Source organism: Oncorhynchus kisutch, linkage group LG11 (assembly GCF_002021735.2).
Source record: "Oncorhynchus kisutch isolate 150728-3 linkage group LG11, Okis_V2, whole genome shotgun sequence".
NCBI classification, from domain to species: domain Eukaryota; kingdom Metazoa; phylum Chordata; class Actinopteri; order Salmoniformes; family Salmonidae; genus Oncorhynchus; species Oncorhynchus kisutch.
Window position 1 is genome coordinate 45433626 of NC_034184.2, and position 18611 is coordinate 45452236.

General features: G+C 41.9%; 1 protein-coding gene across 1 annotated transcript in view; it reads left to right on the forward strand.

Annotated features, from left to right (window-relative positions):
* adgra1b (adhesion G protein-coupled receptor A1b) overlaps positions 1 to 18611 on the forward strand; it is a 248648-nt gene that overhangs the window by 38158 nt on the left and 191879 nt on the right. Inside the window, exons 3-6 of the mRNA XM_020495023.2 lie at positions 15011 to 15082; positions 16567 to 16638; positions 16820 to 16891; positions 17108 to 17271. Of these exons, the coding sequence (XP_020350612.2) occupies positions 15011 to 15082; positions 16567 to 16638; positions 16820 to 16891; positions 17108 to 17271 (380 nt within the window). The remainder of the gene's footprint in view (positions 1 to 15010; positions 15083 to 16566; positions 16639 to 16819; positions 16892 to 17107; positions 17272 to 18611) is intronic.

An 18611-nucleotide genomic window follows, 5' to 3' on the forward strand; every position in this document is an offset into this window, starting at 1 on the left:
CACAAGCTTGGGCCATTTGAAATAGGTTCTATCAACGCGTGGTATTTTCTTGTCAGGCAGATATTATTAATGCATGATGGTTGGACCTGCCAGTGTGCTTTTATGTTATTTTCTGGTATGTAAATGATTCTGAGGGAATCCCAGTTCCTTTTGATCCTCTGGCAGTGGTTGCTATTACTGTGACATGGTGTACCCTCAGTCGCTCTAATTGGACTGAACTGTCTTACTATCTGTCCCTCTTTTACTCTCCTCTGAGAGATCTCAAGCATATTTATTTACATTTCACTCGGTGGTTATCCATCCTAATTAGATGTGCTTTATCTAATTTGAAGTGTCTGATGAGATATGTCTTCCTGCCGCCTTGTTTCCTCAGTGGGAGAGCAAATTGACCCAGGGTTTGTAATATGAACTAACAAGTTATTACTGTACCATTCAGAACGGAAAATGATGTCTTCGCAGTTTTAATATTTTCTTATCAAATGTCAGGCAAATTAGAATGTTTGTGTCATATTATTCTGTGCATTCATGGGTGGATTGGAATACATAATGAGATGTCTTGAACTGAAGTGGCTCTGTAGTGTCAAATGCAGTCCAGCCTTCAGAGGAAGAGAGGAAGCAGTTTTTCCAGGCAGTATACAATGACCATAGTTAGGCTACATTGTGGCCTTTTCTCACTGTCAGAGACTGCTCTCTACTCTCATTAGTGGATCTCTCTGTTTACATTCTCTCTCTCTCTCTCTCTCTCTTTATTGGCATGGGAAACACGTTTACATTGCCAAAGCAAGTGAAATACATAATAAACAATAAAAAATTAACATTAAACATTACCTTCACAAAAGTTCCAAAATAATAAAGACATATGTCTTTATACAGTGTTGTAACGATGTACAAATTGTTGAAGTACAAAAGGGGATACAAATAAACATAAATATGGCTTGTATTTACTGGGGATGCATGATATATTGGTAATGCCAGCATCGGCCCGATGTCTAGTTTAAGACCGATGTGCATAACCGATATCAAAGCTGACTTGCGTACCTATATAATGTAGGTAGATGACGTAATCACAGCACAGAAAATTTTGATCTACACGTGCAACACAGCATTCCTAACCTAGCCCACAATGTCTGCTGTGTGGGTCGAGCAGTCAACAAGTCGAGCAGTCATTTGAAAGAGTAAGCGAGACATTTCAGCGAGACAACTCAAAGGCGAAATCCATTAACTTCTCTAGGGTAGGGGGCAGCATTTGGAATTTTGGATGAAAAGCATGCCCAAATTAAACGGCTTGCTACTCAGGCCCAGAAGATATGATATGCATATAACTGGTAGATTTGGATAGAAAACACTCTAAGTTTCCAAAACTGTTAAAATAGTGTCTGTGAGTATAACAGAACTGATTTGGCAGGCGAAAACCTGAGAAAAGCTTTTTCATGCACAATCCCGAGAGAGTGCATTTCTTGTTTACCTTTTATATTGACAACGTTATTGTCCGGTTGAAATATTATAGATCATTTAGGCTAAAAACAACCTGAGGATAAAAAACGTTTGACACGTTTCTATGAACTTTACAGATACAATTTTGATTTTTTTTTGTCTGCCTGTTTTGACTGCGTTTGAGCCTGTGGATTACGGAAGAAAACACGCGAACAAAGCTGAGGTTTTTGGATATAAAGAGACTTTATCGAATAAAAGGAACATTTTATTATTAATGTCTTCTGAGTGCCACCATATGAAGCTCATCAAAGGTAAGGGATTCATTTTATCTCTATTTCTGAGTTTTGAAACGCTTCTGCTTGGCTGATTACTGTTTGTAATAATTTGTCAACTGGGCTATGTTCTGGGCTAGGTATGCTTTCGCCGAAAAGCATTTAATAAATCTGACACTATGGTTGGATTAACAAGAAGTTCATCTTTAAACCTATGTAAAATATGTTTTGTTTTCTGAATTTTTATAATGAGCATTTCTGTATTTGAATTTGGCGCTCTGCAATCTCACTGGATGTTGGCCAGATGGGACGCTATAGCGTCCCACATACCCTAGAGAGGTTAATGCCAAGATAATGGAATTCATTGTCCTTGACAATCAACCGTTCTCTGTTGTGGATGATGTTGGCTTTCGCCGACTGGTCGAGCACCGGTACACACTACCAAGTAGGTGCTGTTCTTCAGATGTTGCCCTACCAGAGTTACACATGCTGTCAGCCCCATGAGCATTATGAGTCTGACAGCACAGTGGGTTGATAAGGATTTCGTACTGAGGAAAGCTGTATTGCATGCTCAAGAATGTGCTGAGTCTGGAAGGAGAGTTTACAGTCTAGCCAGGCACCTAGGTATTTGTAGTTGTCCACATAGTCTAGGTCAGAACCGTCCATAGTAGTGATACTAGTCAGGTGGGAGGGTGCGGGCAGCAATCGGTTGAAGAGCATGCACTTAGTTTTACTAGCATTTTAAAAGCAGTTGGAGGCCACTGAAGGAGTGTTGTACGCATTGAAGCTCGCTTGGAGGTTAGTTAGCACAGTGTCCAAGGAAGGGCCAGATGTATACAGAAGGGTGTCGTCTGCGTAGAGGTGGATCAGAGAATCACCAGCAACAAGAGCGACATCATTGATAGAGAAAAGAGTCAGCCCGAGAATTGAACCCTGTGGTACCCCCATAGAGACTGCCAGAGGTCCGGACAACAGGCCCTCCGATTTGCCACACTGAACTCTATCTGAAAAGTAGTTGGTGAACCAGGGGAGTCAGTCATTTGAGAAGCCAAGGTTATTGAGTCTGCTGATAAGAATGCAGTGATTGACAGAGTCAAAAGCCTTGGCCAGGTCGATGAAGACGGTTGCACCATACTGTCTTTTATCGATGGCGGTTATGATATCGTTTAGGACCTTGAGCGTGGCTGAGCACCCATGACCAGCTCGGAAACCAGAGAAGGTACGGTGCGATTCAAAATGGTCGGTGATCTGTTTGTTAACTTGGCTTTCGAAGATTTTAGAAAGGCAGGGCAGGATAACAGTTTGGGTCTAGAGTGTCTCCCCCTTTGAAGAGGGGGATGACCGCGGCAGCTTTCCAATCTTTGGGGATCTCTGCAACAATTTCGGCGGATCGTTTTAGAAAAAGAGGGTCCAGATTGACTAGCCCAGCTGATTTGTAGGGATCCAGATGTTGCAGCTCTTTCATCAGCTATCTTGATTTGGGTGAAGGAGAAGTGGGGTGGGGGCTTGGGCAAGTTGCTGCAGGGGATGCTGAGATGTTGGCCGGGCTAGGGGTAGCCAGGTGGAAAGCATGGCCAGCCGTAGAAAAATGCTTATTGAAATGATCGATTATCATAGATTTATCGGTGGTGACAGTGTTTCTTTTCCTCAGTGCAGTGGGCAGCTGGGAGGAGGTGCTCTTATTCGCAATGGACTTTACAGTGTCCCAAAACCTTTGGGAATTAGTGCTACAGGAAGCAAATTTCTGTTTGAAAAAGCTAGCCTTAGCTTTCCTAACTGACTGAGTGCATTGTTTCCTGACGTCCCTGAAAAGTTGCATATCACGGGGGCTATTTGATGCTAATGCAGAACGCCACAGGATGTTTTTGTGCTGGTCAAGGCCAGTCAAGTCTGGGGTGAACCAAGGGCTGTATCTGTTCTTAGTTCAACATTTTTTTGAATGGCGCATGCTTATTTAAGACCGTGAGGAAAGCACTTTTGAAGAGCAGCCCGGCATCCTCTACTGATGGGATGAGGTCATTATCCTTCCAGGATACCCGGGCCAGGTCGATTAGAAAGTCCTGCTCGCTGAATTGTTTTAGGGAGTGTTTGACAGTGATTAGGGGTGGTTGTTTGGCCGCGGACCCATTACACATTCAGGCAATGAGGCAGTTGATCTGCAGGAGGACTGTCTGCAATGAGGCAGACAGCAAAGGTCTATTTAGAGGGTTAGGCGAGCTGGAGGCATGGCGATTCAGACAGCTAGGAGGCCGGGGAAAGCAGGCTAGCAGATGGGCCTCGGGGATGTCGCAACTGAAGAGCCTGTTGAAACCCCCTCGGACAGTTACGTCGGCAGACCAATCGTAATGGATCGGCATGGTGCCGTATTGGCAGCAAAGGGTACAGGGCAATTGGCAAGAGAAGTGTTGAAGCCCAGGAATTGTCTGATGGATCTCGTCGGCTAGCCGGGAGATGGGCCTAGCTCCATGCTATCTGGTGCTTGCTTCGGGACAGAGACGGGAGTAGCCAGGAGCAGCCACTCGGATAGCAGCTCCGGAGACGTGGTAGAGAAAAAGCAGTCCTATATGCTCTGGTTTGAGATCGTGCTGCGCAGACTGGCAGGAATTGACCGGGCTGAGGCTGGCAGATGTCCGAGTTAACGGTGATGACCGCTAGCATTGGCTAACTGACTACTAGCTAGTAGCTAGTTAGCTGGCTTGCTTCTGAAGGGGGTTCCTGTTCTAAAGTATAAAAAATAGCAGATCCATATCACATTGGGTGAGGTGGGTTGCAGGACAGTATATTCAGTCGGTAGATGTAAATTGAGATTCAAAATATATACAAAATATATACGAAGCAAAACCATATATATACACGGGACGGGATAAGACAAACAAACAAATGATTTCACATGTATTGCTACACTTTGCACTTCAAAGTAAACCTCAGCTCTGTTAAAAGTATACTCAAGTAAAACTATTGTATTTATCATAGTGATCGAGGCGTAACATTAAAACAAAGTAATATTCTCCATCAACATTAGACATCTATACAGAAAACCCTAAAGTTGCTGAAATTATTTAATCAAATCAGTTATGAGAAAATAGCCAGATTAACTGATGATTGACACAGACATGGTGGCATAGTAGGTTGTGAGTTCAAATCCCAGATGAGGACAGCAGCATACCACCCTGCATCCCGCTGCTTGCTTGCTTCTGAAGCTAAGCTTCAGACCAGGTGGTGTTGGAAGGCCAGTAGGAGGTCCCCTTTTCTCTGGGCTAAAGAAATATCCCAGCTCACAAATGGCTTATTCGTCCCTGTAACTATTCCCCAGGTCTTTGATGTAAATTAGAATGTGTTCTCAGTCATCTTACCTGGTAAAATAAGGGTTAAGAAATAAATGTTGAATAATAATTACTCTATAAATTTACAATGTAATCATGTACTGCAGGTGTAGCTGTGTCAAATATGTATGTTGAAAACAGTATGTTAAAAGCACTGGTTGCGTGTGTAACCGGTTGCACAGCCCGTTTTAGATGCTGAGTTGAGCAAACATAATTTTATGTTCACTGATTTTCAGCCAACATTTTCTGATTTTTTTTGCCAGCTGAACATTTAAGTTCAGGTAACACTTTAACTGAAAAGTTGAGTAAACAAAAAAAACGCTCTGGATCCAGTTACTTAATAGTAATTAGTCATTTCTATTTAATGGTATGAAGTGAAAAAAAGGTTTTTGGTCAGAGAAAATAAATTTTTCATGGTATGTTATCATGTAACCTGTATACCCTTGGATCAGTGCCTAGTGTCTGGTCACTCACTAATTGTTTTTGTTTGTTCATGAAATGCCAGAATGTAAACTGCTTTGAATCTAAGGCCATACTGCTGAATCGGAGACATGGGTGATCAGATCCTGCACTATGTCAAGTCCGAGTCTGTGGGCCGTGCTAGGGAGCATGTGTGTGTGTGGTCCAGTCAGAGTACAGTCTATGGTCCAAGGTCAATGTCCCCTGGGACTTTCATTTGTGTGTGCGTTTGTGTGTCTGCATGTGTGCGTGCGTGCATGTTTGTGTGTGCATGTTTGTGTACTGTATGTGTGTGCATGTGTTTGTGTTGAACGGCCAGAGAAGGAGATGAATCTTCCCATTAGTGTCATATGGTGAACAGCCTAATATCCTCAGGGCCAAACTTCAGCAGTCTAAGATCTACAGCACAGCCAAAATTAATTGGGAACCACTTCAGTAGCTCTCCACACATCAGCCACAAATATTGGAGTTTATGTCAGGGTTTTACAAAAGCCAGAACCACGCACAGTGTAGTTCCCAGCCACACTTCAAATGCTCAGGGTTCGGGGGTAGAAACCGCTTATTGTTTAAACATCCAGCTCTTGTTGAGTTTAGCCAGCTGTACATGTTTTAGAGTGAATTCAATTGTAGGTAACAGTAGGTAGTGTGTGTCTGTGCGTGCGCTCATATGTGTGTGTGTGTGTGTGCGCGTGCGCATGTGTGTGTTTCTGTGCGTGCGTGCGCTCTTATGTATGTGCGTGTTTGCGTAAGCACCTCCTGACCGGAGCTACTAACAGAACTCTCTCAGGAAACAGGAAGACTTATTTATTCAACTGGACTTCCATCCTGCCTTTCTCTCTCTCTGCTGCCAATCACCTAACAATACAATACAACAATGTAACAACACACACCAACCTCCACTTCAGAATGAGCTATGCTTAAATGGGATAGTGATTGACATGATAACAGAGTAACCCACAGTATATGATCAAAGCTGTTACAGCTGTAATTATTGTCTGCTCAGTGCTCATAGTACCTTGAGACACAATGTATGGCAGCATACAATACACAGTGATGTGATTGAGAGCAGGTACCCTGCAGCGTTTGCTGTGTTGTGTTGGCACTAGTCTGCCCACCTGTGTCCTCTACCTACCTCTCCCCTACCTCTGACCTCTCTCACTGCTGACCTCTGGCCTGGGGCCTGGCTAGAAACTGCTGACTGCTTAACTCTGACACAGGAGCACTGGCCTCTGGCTGTGGTTGGCTGCTACGTTTGCTGTGAACAAAAGGTGTTAGGCAAGTGGCACATTGAAACCTTACCCTCGGACAGTCCACCTTCTCCCTCAGAACATGCTTTATATGATCAAAGGCTCCCATCGACATGAGGGGAGATCTAAGCTACCCTGGTGATACAGTAGCTGTCTCTCTGTCTATAGAGCACTCCACTCTTCACTCAATATCCACTCTCCCTTCTACTGTGTCCACTCTCTTAGCTTGCTCGGCTGTCCTAGCTAGGTTGTTATATAGTGAGGCAGCGCTTGAAAACCAACATATGAGTTGGAGAGAAACTGCCCCTACTATGTACTGTCCATGGAAAGCCTATGTATATTTCCAAACCTCAATCCTGGTATGCCAATCATTGTGTAACACAAAACAATCTACACGCACAATAATATATTAAAGTGAATGAGCATGCAGTGAATCGCAACTTCAAGGATAATGTTAGCCTATGAACTGGTAGAGTAAAGAGGGTGGGTTGGGGTAATGGTGCAGGCCGAGTGTGTTTTAACAGTGTGTTTTAACTGAACAATTTAACAGCAGACACACATCATTAACTACAGACAAGAGTAATTTATCTGACGATAATGATTGTGCGTTCTTTTTTTTGTGTGTGTAATACTTTTTACGTTGACTGAATTAGCATCAGTTCCATCAGATCAATCAATCACTGCCGGTGGTCTACAGGCCTACTGTATTTCTAATGGTGCAGAAAAAATGCCCTTTAGTAGTTTGAGATGTGGTTAATTCTTTGTCAGTCTGTCAGATTCATTCAACAGAGGCACTCAACTCATGTATTGGATGAACAGTAAAACATTTAATTATTCTACTCTGGCTTTAAACAACTGAATAAGATTGTTTGTTTTCTAAGCAGTCCCTTGTTATAAATGAAAACTATCATAGTGACATTTTTTTTATGGCTACATTGGGAAAGGGGTGCAGTATATTTATTAGTGCTAGTGGTATTGTTTTATTCCCTGTGACTGGCCTTGCTTGTTTATATGAATTCTGAGATGACCAGCAGCTGGGGTTGGGCACAGAGTATGAGACTAGACTACCCATACTGCACTGGTGTACTGTACTGTACACACATCTGGACAGAGAGAGAGCCAGGCTCCTTCTAATTCTCATAACTCCTGAATTATTCTCATCAAGCCCAGTCAAAGGAAACCTGGGGGACACAATTTCAGGAAGTTTTCTTTGGCCCGAGACGACCAAAAAGTAGAGTTATGAAATGATGCCAGTCCATTTTTAGCAATGTCGGGTCTGGGGAAATCGAGGGACTGGGAGTGGGGATTGGGAACAGAGTGATCCTGGCTGAAGACACTAATGTTTCTAATGTTTGTGTCAGTCTGACATGGCACTGTCATTCACTGTCACTGTCACTGAATATATGATGGTCATTATAAAATGTATGTACTATCTGATAGCTAAAGAGTGTTATTTCCTTTCTGAATAGAGAGGACCATTCAGAGTTAGCTGTGTATTCACGACTGGGTTTCATCATGGTAGTACAGCACTAGTAAAAGTTGACGTCTTTGCATGTCAATGAGTCCTCTTGACCATGTGATCTTTGGGAACAACACTGTTAGGTTTCACCTCTCTACACTCTTAGAAAAAGGGTTCCAAAAGAGTTCTTCGCCTATCCACATAGGAGAACGCCTTTTTGGTTCCAAAAAGGGTTCTTCAAAGAGTTCTCATATGGGGACAGAAAAAGAACCCTTTTAAGTTCTAGATAGAATAAAAATATGCTAACAGTGTAGCCTACTCTATATTGTACAGTATACATATGAAGAGTTTATTTCCAAATCTTTTTTGCATTTGTGTTTTTTCATCAGAAATGATTTCTTATGGGTACCATTCATGTGTTTGTAAAATATTACTATTCTCAGATTTTTTATTAAATGATTTTTAGATGTGTATGACATTTTTTGTTGTTGTTGCAAACTCTATATATCCACTGTTTATCTGGAATGGAATGTTTGTGTCCTGTATATTTGACTGTGATATGTGGTAGTCTCACCTAGCCATGTTAAGATGAATGCTCTTACTGTAAGTCGCTCTGGCTACGAGCATCTGCTAAATGACTAAAATGTCAAATGTAAATGTTTCACATACAGATCTCATATTACTATATTGAATAATAATATATATATATACAGTACCAGGCAAAAGTTTGGACACACCTACTCATTTTATTTTTACTATTTTTACATTGTAAAATAATAGTGTTAACAAAGTGTTAAACAAATCTTCTGTATACCACCCCTACCTTGGCACAACACAACTGATTGTCTCAAATGCATTAAGAAGGAAAGAAATTCCACAAATGAACTTTTAACAAGGCACACCTATTAATTGAAACGCATTCCAGGTGACTACCTCATGAAGCTGGTTGAGAGAATGCCAAGAGTGTCCTAAGCAGTCTTCAAGACAAAGGGTAGCTACTTTTGAAGAACCTGAAATATATTTAGATTGGTTTAACACTTTTTTGGTTACTGCATGATTGTGTTATTTCATAGTTTTGATGTCTTCACTATTATTCGAGAATGTAGAAATTGGTAACAAATCAAGAAAAACCCTTGAATGAGTAGGTGTGTCCAAACTTTTGACTGGTACTGTATATACAGTGCCTTCGGAAAGCATTCAGACCCCTTGACTTTTTCCAAATTTTGTTAAAATACAGCCTTATTATAACATTTATTAAATATCCCCCCCCCCATCAATCTACACACAATACCCCATAATGAGAAAGCAAAAACAGGATTTTAGAAATTTTTGCTAATTTATAAAAAATAAACTGAAATAACATTTACCTAAGTATTCAGACCCTTTACTCAGTACTTGAAGCACCTTTGGCAGCGATTACACAGCCTCGAGTCTTCTTGGGTATGACCCTGCAAGCTTGGCACACGATTACTTGGGTCGTTTCTCCCATTCTACTCTGCAGATCCTCTCAAGCTCTGTCAGGTTGGATGGGGAGCATTGCTGCACAGCTATTTTCAGGTTTCTTCAGATATGTTCGATTGGGTTCAAGTCCGGGCTCTAGCTAGGCCACTCAAGGACATTCAGAGACTTGTCCCGAAGCCACACCTGTGTTGTCTTGGCTATGTGCTTAAAGGGTCATTTTCTTTTGGAATGTGAACCTTCGCCCCCAGTCTGATTTTCTGAGCGCTCTGGGGCAGGTTTTTATCAAGGATCTCTCTGTACTTTGCTCTGTTAATCTTTACCTCGATCCTGACTAGTTTCACAGTCTCTGCTGCTGAAAAACATCCCCACTGCATGATGCTGCCACGACCATTCTTCACCGTAGGGATAGTGCCAGGTTTCCTCCAGACAGGACGCTTGGCATTCAGACCAAAGAGTTTAATCTTATTTCTCATGGTCCGAGAGTCTTTAGGTGGCTTTTGGCAAACAAGCGGGCTGTCATGTGCCGTTTACTGAGGAGTGGCTTCCGTCTGGCCACTCGACCATAAACGCCTGATTGGTGGAGTGCTACAGAGATGGTTGTCCTTCTGGAAGTTTATCCCATCTACACAGAGGAACTCTAGAGCTCTGTCAGGGTGACCATCAGGTTCTTGGTAACCTCCCTGACCAAGGCCCTTCTCCCTTGATTGCTCAGTTTGGCTGGGCGGCCAACTCTAGGAAGAGTCTTGTTGGTTCCAAACTTCTTCCATTTAAGAATGATCCAGGCCACTGTGTTCTTGGGGACCATCAATGCTGCAGATATTTTTTGGTACCCTTCCCCAGATCTGTGCCTCGACACAATCCTGTCTCGGAGCTCTACGGACAATTCCTTCGACTTCATGGCTTGGTTTTTGCCTCTGACATGCACTGTCAACTGTGGGACCTTATATAGAGAGGTATGTGCCTTTCCAAATCATGTCCAATCAATTGAATTTACCACAGGTGGACTCCAATCAAGTTGTAGAAACATCTCAAGGATGATCAATGGAAACAAGATGCACCTGAGCTCAATTTCGAGTCTCATAGCAAAGGGTCTGAATACTTATGTAAATAAGGTATTTAAGTTTTTTTTTATACATTTGCAAACATTTCTAAAAAACTATTTTTGCTTTGTTATTATGGGGTATTGTGTGTAGATTGATGAGGGGGGAAAATGATTCAACCCATTTTAGAATAAGGCTGTAACTTAACAAAATGTGGAAGAAGAGAAGGGGTCTGAACACTTTCTATGAAATACAGATTGCAAAAAAGTTGAAGAGATTTTTGAGGTACTGAATCCATGGTTTGAGTTGATATATAAAATTACCAAAGAGTCAATATTACGTGTTTTTCAGCTAAAATTATTGTACAGAATTTTTGCTACCAACAATATGTTCAATATATGGGGCATACAATCATCGCAGCTCTGCACATCAATAGACCATTTATTTTGGTATCGCCCTCAGGTTCAAAATGCTTTAAATGCTTTATTATACAAATGTTTAAAGTGTGTGCGAGCGACCTCATGCAACCGCAAAATGTCGGATAAAGCATATACTGTACAGTACTGTATTTCATCAGCATTTGTATGCTTTCGTTAACAAAATAAATATAAAAATACTATTTTAAAATGCAGATGTTTATTCCCTTATGGATCCATAATCAATAAATATCACTGAATGACAGAAATATTGGAACAAAGTAGGCTAATGAAGGTAAACAAATTGTTGGGTTACTGGAAAATACTTGTCACACCCTCACCCATTTCACCTGTCTTTGTGTTTGTCTCCACCCTCCTCCAGGTGTCGCCCATATTCTCCATCATCCCCTGTGTATTTATACCTGTGTTCTCTGTTTGTCTGTGGCCAGTTCATTTGTTCGTAGAATTTATCAGCATTTGTTTCCCTGCTCCTGACTGTTTCTTGCTCCGATTTTCTAGTCTTTCCTGGTTTTGACCACTGCCTGGCCTGACCCTGAGACTGCCTGCCATTCTGGATCCTTACACCCTCTCTGGATTATTGACCCCTGCCTGCCTTGACCTGTCGCTTGTCTGCCCCTGTTTAAGGAATAAACTTTTGTTTCTTCAACACTGTCTGCATCTGGGTCGTACCTTAACCTCTATGGTACAAGTGCTATCGTCCCACCTCGACAACAGCCAGTGAAATTGCAGGGCGCCAAATTCAAAACAACGGAAATCCCATAATTACAATTTCTCAAACATACAAGTATTTTACACCATTTAAAGAAACTTCTTGTAAATCCAGCCACAGTGTCCCGTTTCAAATAGGCTTTATGGCGAAAGCACACCAGACGATTATGTTAGGTCAGCACCTAGTCAGAGAAAACCATACAGCCATTTTCCAGCCAAGGCGAGGGCTCACAAAGTCAGAAATAGCGATTAAATTAATCACTAACATTTGATGATCTTCATCAGATGGCACTCACAGGACTTCATGTTACACAATAAATGTGTGTTTTGTTCGATAAAGTTAATCTTTATATCAAAAAGAAATTGGTGTTTTATGTTCAGAAATGCATTGTCTCAAACAAACATCCGGTGAAAGTGCAGAGAGCCACATCAAATAACAGAAATACTCATCATAAACATTGATAAAAGATAAAAGTGTTTAACATACGAATATAGCATTAAATAAATAGCATTAAAATTAATCATTTACAGTGAGGGAAAACAGAATTTGATCCCCTGCTAATTTTGTACTTTGCCCACTGACAAAGAAATTATCCGTCTATAATTTTAATGGTAGGTTTATTTGAACAGTGAGAGACAGAATAACAACAAAACAATCCAGAAAAACGCATGTCAAAAATTTTCTAAATTGATTAGCTTTTTAATGAGGGAAACAAGTATTTTACCCATCTGCAAAACATGACTTAGTACTTGGTGGCAAAACCCTTGTTGGCAATCACAGAGGTCAGATGTTTCTTGTAGTTGGCCACCAGGTTTGCACACATCTCAGGAGGGATTTTGTCCCACTCCTCTTTGCAGATCTTCTCCAAGTCATTAAGGTTTCGAGGCTGACGTTTGGCAACTCGAACCTTCAGCTCCCTCCACAGTTTTTCTATGGGATTAAGGTCTGGAGACTGGCTAGGCCACTCCAGGACCTTAATGTGCTACTAAGTATATGCATTTCTACTAATTATAATTGTATCTACTAATTGTATCTACTAATTATAAGCATATCCTAGCTTATGGGCCTGAGTAGCAGGCAGTTTATTTTGGGCACGCTTTTCATCCAAAATTCCGAATGCTGCCCCCTACCCTAGTGATGTTAAACGTTATAATACTCTTCAAAATGAATGGAAGAGACAGCATTCAGAAGTCAAGACAGCGCTGCTCTGAGACAAGCATGGGGACTGGTCTTGATAAATCAATAAGATTTTTATTTTCACTGAATCTCTGTTTGGGTATTGGTTAGACTACAATTAGGGTGTGGAAATGTTAGGATTATTTTGCTCTTACTGTAGTACTGTAGCCTACTCTCGACCGGTACAGCACCATTATGGGCTATTAGCAGGACAATATAGTCTTGCCAAGAAGGATGGTAAGGGGGAGAATTGTATCGTCAAATGTATTTCTTAGTTAGGTTGGCTGTGTCACAGCTGGCCGTGATTGGTTGCAATTTCAGTTTAATCCACCAGAAAAAAACTGAACAAATAATTCAACAAATATTGTAGTCAAATATACGAATGAATAAAAGGTATTATGACTATTAACCCTGTTTTTCACAAGCATATAGCAGGCTGTGAATTCTGCAAACAACGTTTCTAGGATGGGCTATTAGCAGGACAATTATATATTGGTCATGGCTCCAAAGTGACATAGTGGTCTAAGGCACTGCATGTCAGTGCAAGAGGCATCACTGCAGTCCTTGGTTTGAATCCAGGCTGTATCACATCTGACTGTGATTGGGAGTCTCATAGGGCGGCGCACAATTATTATTATTATTATTAATTCATTTAGAATTATATAAAAGCCCCTTAGATCGGATGGTTGAGGGGCAGCTCTTGGGGAACTGTGAGGGGGTATCTTGGAGGTCTGGTGGCCTGGCGGTTGGGAGCTAGGGTTGATGGGTCGCTGGTTCGGGTCCCTGTTTTTGACCTTGTGGGAGATATGTCAACGTGCCCTTGAGAAACTCCCCGAGTACAGGTGTGCCAAGCTTGTATCGTCATACCCAAGAAGACTCAAAGCTGTAATTACTGCAAAAGGTGCTTCTATAAAGTACTGAGTAAAGGGTTTGAATACTTACTTAAATGTGAAATGTCAGTGTTTTTTATTTTCAATACATTTGCAAACATTTCTAAAACCTGATTTTGCTTTGTAATTTTGGGGTATTGTGTGTAGACTGATGGGGGGGACGGGATGATTTAATCAATTTTAGAATACAAAGTGGAAAAAGTCAAGTGGTCTGAATACTTTCTGAATGCACTGATGTCAAATGTATCATTTGTACAGTTCTTTATAAAAAAGTTGTTATTTGTAACATTTGACTGTGTAAAACCTAGAAGTACTACTTATTTCTCTGAGAGCGAGGCGGATATATAGCATTTAGCAAAAATACATGATTATTTGTTTCTCTAAATATGTAAACCATCATGTGATAGATTTTAAACAAATACACGCCTGTCATTGAACAGCCCCATGCCATGATTAGATGGTGAAAAAAACAGTAATCTTTCATTATTTCTCTAAACAACCAAAGCTAATTTACCAAAATGTTTTTTAATGGATATACAATAGAGCATTTTGTTGGAGGGAGGCTAGAGTTTACATCTTAATGTCACAATGAGCTTGCATGCTTGTCCCCAATGAGAGCCCAGCTCAGTGAATGTCATTGCTAACTGCCAACCACTACTGCCAGATGGGAGCATTTTAAGGGGCAGGCCCCTTCCCTGTCTCCAGCAATGTGACTCTTAAAACTCATAGTTGCATAATAAGTATCTCTCTCTCTCTCTCTCTCTCTCTCTCTCTCTCTCTCTCTCTCGCACGCACTCTTTGTCTCTCTGTCTGTCTCTGTCTCCCTCCTCTCTCTATCTATCTGTCTCTGTCTCCCTCCTCTCTCATGCGCTCTTTCTCTCTCTCGCTCTTTCTCTCTGTCTGTATCTCTCTGTCTGTATCTCCCTCCTCTCTCTCTATCTCCTATGTCCTGTGTCTGTGTCTCTGTGTCTCTCTCCCTCTCTCTCACGCACGTGCTCTTTCTCTCTCTTTCTGTATCTGGCTCTGTCTCCCTCCCCTCTCTCTATCTTCTGTGTCTCTCTCTCTCTCTCTCTCTCTGTCTCTCTCTCTCTCTGTCTCTCTAGGGACCTGAGGAATAATTTAATTAGCACGGTGGAGCACGGGGCCTTCCGTGGACTGGTGGCTCTGAGGAGACTGTGAGTATGAAGGGGTTTGTCATAGTGGTTGGGCTACCCAGAGTGACAAGGCCAGGGTCTTAGGGTGCCGTTGGTGAGTTGAGGGGAGGCAGGGGAGAGGGGTGAGTTATTCCACAGGGCAATTATGACAGAAGAGCTTCCTTTGATGGCTTCATCATAATTAAAGAAGAAGAAGCAGATTCACTCTTTCTTGAAGTGGTAGATGAAACAAACACATTCTCTCTCTGTCTCTCTGGCGTAAATGACTTAATTCCGTGATTGTTAGGGGTTTTTAGGCTGCTGGGGTGTTGCAGTGCTGATTTGGGGTGCGTGTGCCAAGTTTATTGTAGTTTATTGTAGTTTATTGTAGTTTATTGTAGTTTTGTGATTTTTTATTTGTTTTTAGATTTTTGTTTTAGTTTTCAGACTTGATTTACTAGTTTTTATTCAGTTTGAGTTTTTATTCAGTTTTTATATTATTTCGTTTTAGTGTTTGGGTCAGAAAGTAGCCTTATGTATGAGAGGCGACATTTATGTGTTTTAGGCCTTTAGCAGGGGTACTAAAGTACTATTTGAGACCCTTCTTGTTGCCAGTGAATTTTGAAAAGCTCACACATTTTTCACGTTCTAAGTGTGTTCATATGATACCAAGAGAAAAATTCTGACCCGAATTCCAAAGATAAAATAACGTCTGTCTCACCTCTTTATCCTGAAATTCTTTGTGGGTGCTGTTCAGATGAACTTTGAGGTTGGTTGGGTTTTTCCCTTTCATATCTGTGCCACACACGCTGCCTTTTTCGGGATTCTACAATATGTTTACCTTTTCTCCTTTCCAGCGACGTTCTCAAAATAATCCCATACAGGTCTAGATACAGTATAGTTTTAGTTTTCAAAATGTTTTTCTTTAATTATTTTATTTCATTTGACTAAATTGTTTTTCCAATTTGAGTTTTTATTTTATTTTCAGTTTTCATTTACTATAATAACTTTGGCGTGTGCGCCTGGCTCTGGGAGCAGCAGAGTGCTAATTTAAGTGCTCCCCAACTGGTGATTACTCGAGTGCCTTGCTTATTTTCCCACAGCTGCTCCAGCAAAGCAGCTCTTTAATTACAGAGGGAAAGGGCACGGAGCCACGACAGCCCTCAGTGTGTGTGCGCGCGTGTGCACATGTGAGGATGGATGGGGATGTGAGAGGTGAAGGGGGTTACAGAAGGTCATTGTTGATATCTCGCGAGTTGGAATAAATAAACATTGGACTGGTGGTTTAACATCACAGTTCCTTGAGCTGCTTAAGCTCTCGTTAATAGATTATTATGAGACGAGACGGCACATAACACACACACACACACACTTGTTGTCACAGCCAAGCTCGTTCTGTGTTCTCTCACACACACGTCCCCTCACTGCCAGCTCTTCTGCTATGATCAGTGCCCTTAATGCTTTAAGTCAGATGTGCTTGGCTTATCTCTAAGCCACAATTTAAAGTTTGCTTTTTGTCCTTATAGGGATCTCTCCAACAATCGGATTGGCTGCCTCTCTCCTGAAATGTTTGTAGACCTTGGCAATCTTTCTAAATTGTGAGTAATCTCTAAATTGAAAACATACAGTACAGTACGCACAATTTGAGATGCGTGTGTAGGAAATATGTTGTTTTTCTTAGATAAGCCTCTTTCAAAGTAATGCATTAGCAGATACTGTGGTGTTTTACTTGTACAAAATAAACCCGTTTGATGTGTATTTACCCTCTTCTCCCCACAGGAATCTATCTGGAAATATTTTCTCTTCGTTGCCAGTGGGACTATTCACACACCTCCTGTCTCTCAAAGTCCTGTAAGAAAGCAAAACGACACACACCCACCCACCCACCCACACACACACACACACACACACACACACACACACACACACACACACACACACACACACACACACACACACACACACACACACACACACACAATCATATAATCACTCACTCACACACACTGTACCATGACACCTACACAGTTCGATGATGGTTGTAATACCATTGTCGTATCCCCTCAGGCACTTCTCTACAGAGTCTCTGTTCTGTGACTGTCAGCTGGAGTGGCTGCTGGTATGGGCCAGGGCGAACGGTGTGCGCCTGGGCAACGACACCCTGTGTGTGTACCCCACACACCTCCACGGCCTGGAGGTCCGCAACCTGAGGGAGACACAGCTCAGATGTGGTAAGTTATCTCACACCATCACTATCTGTGTTTACATAAGGCATACAGAACACCTACACAGAGTAAGCATCTCAATATATTTTTTCTGTCTATGTTTGAATTTGTATTGTCCCCCCCAAAATAAATGAGTATGGGTTATGAGGAGTATGTCTGAAAGTCAATGGCTGAATATTCCCTGCTGTCGGTCGGATCACCCCTCTGTGTATATGAGGTGAGTGAATCACCTGTGAGGAAGAGATTGGTGTGGTAGCTAGCTAGAGTGTTTTGGTGTTTCCATCTCAGCTTTGTGATATGCTCTGCTGTGTGCTCTGAACCATGGGGGAATCACATCTCATGTCTGAAAGCAACTCTGCTCCTACATTCCCCATATCCTGCACATGCTTAGAGGATATTGCACTGGGATGAGAAAATAACACGCGCCACTGCTAGAAATGTAAATGGCTGTGTGTGTGTGTGTGTGTGTGTGTGTGTGTGTGTGTGTGTGTGTGTGTGTGGTGGTGGTGGTGGTGGTGGTGGGGGGGTGTATCCATGTACACAACACTAGAGACATTCTGAAGTTATTCTGCATAATCCTGAGTGTGTCTTTCATTATGTGGAACAATCCAAGCAATTACAGGGTAATTCCACACAGTCCTATGACATAGAGCCAGGAGTGGAATTAGGCTGGTTGGAGTATAGAATCCTCCTTTCACCCTAACACATCCATTATGGGATTAACGTGATAATGTTCAGGACTCCCTCTACAACAGCCTCCTACAATTGATTGGACACTGTACAGTGCTCTAACAACCCCTTCTTGTAATGTTATTTGCAGCTTATTATCTCCATATGGGTTCACTTTATGTCATGGATGGCAGCACTACTATACTGTGGCCATTTAGCATTTCATCACGTATCAGCTGCTTTTGTTCAGCACCTGGTGATATAGGTCAAGGTATTACTGAGAATGACAGTCGATACGATGACAAATGACAGAGCTTGCCTTCTCACTCGTACCGGACAATAGTTCTCACTCATACCAGACATCTATCCAAGGTGCAATCTTGCTGTTATTCCAGGCATGTCGTCCCTTTGTTTTCTTCTCCAAAGTGATGTGATGAGTAGCAGATGTCAGGGTGAACACATCTTAAAGTGCTTCTCCTCCTTTGGGGTGTCTGACATTGCGTTCGGGTCAAGTGTCATTCTCAAACGAGGGGGAAACGGAGGGAGGAGAAGTTTCCTGCCAGGATCAGGTGCTTCCTCAGATGGGGGTCAAGGCTATGTCTGTTCAGCTCATCTAACACTGAGAAATGAGACACAGACACACACCCACACACACACTGAATAAGGAGCAGGGCCCT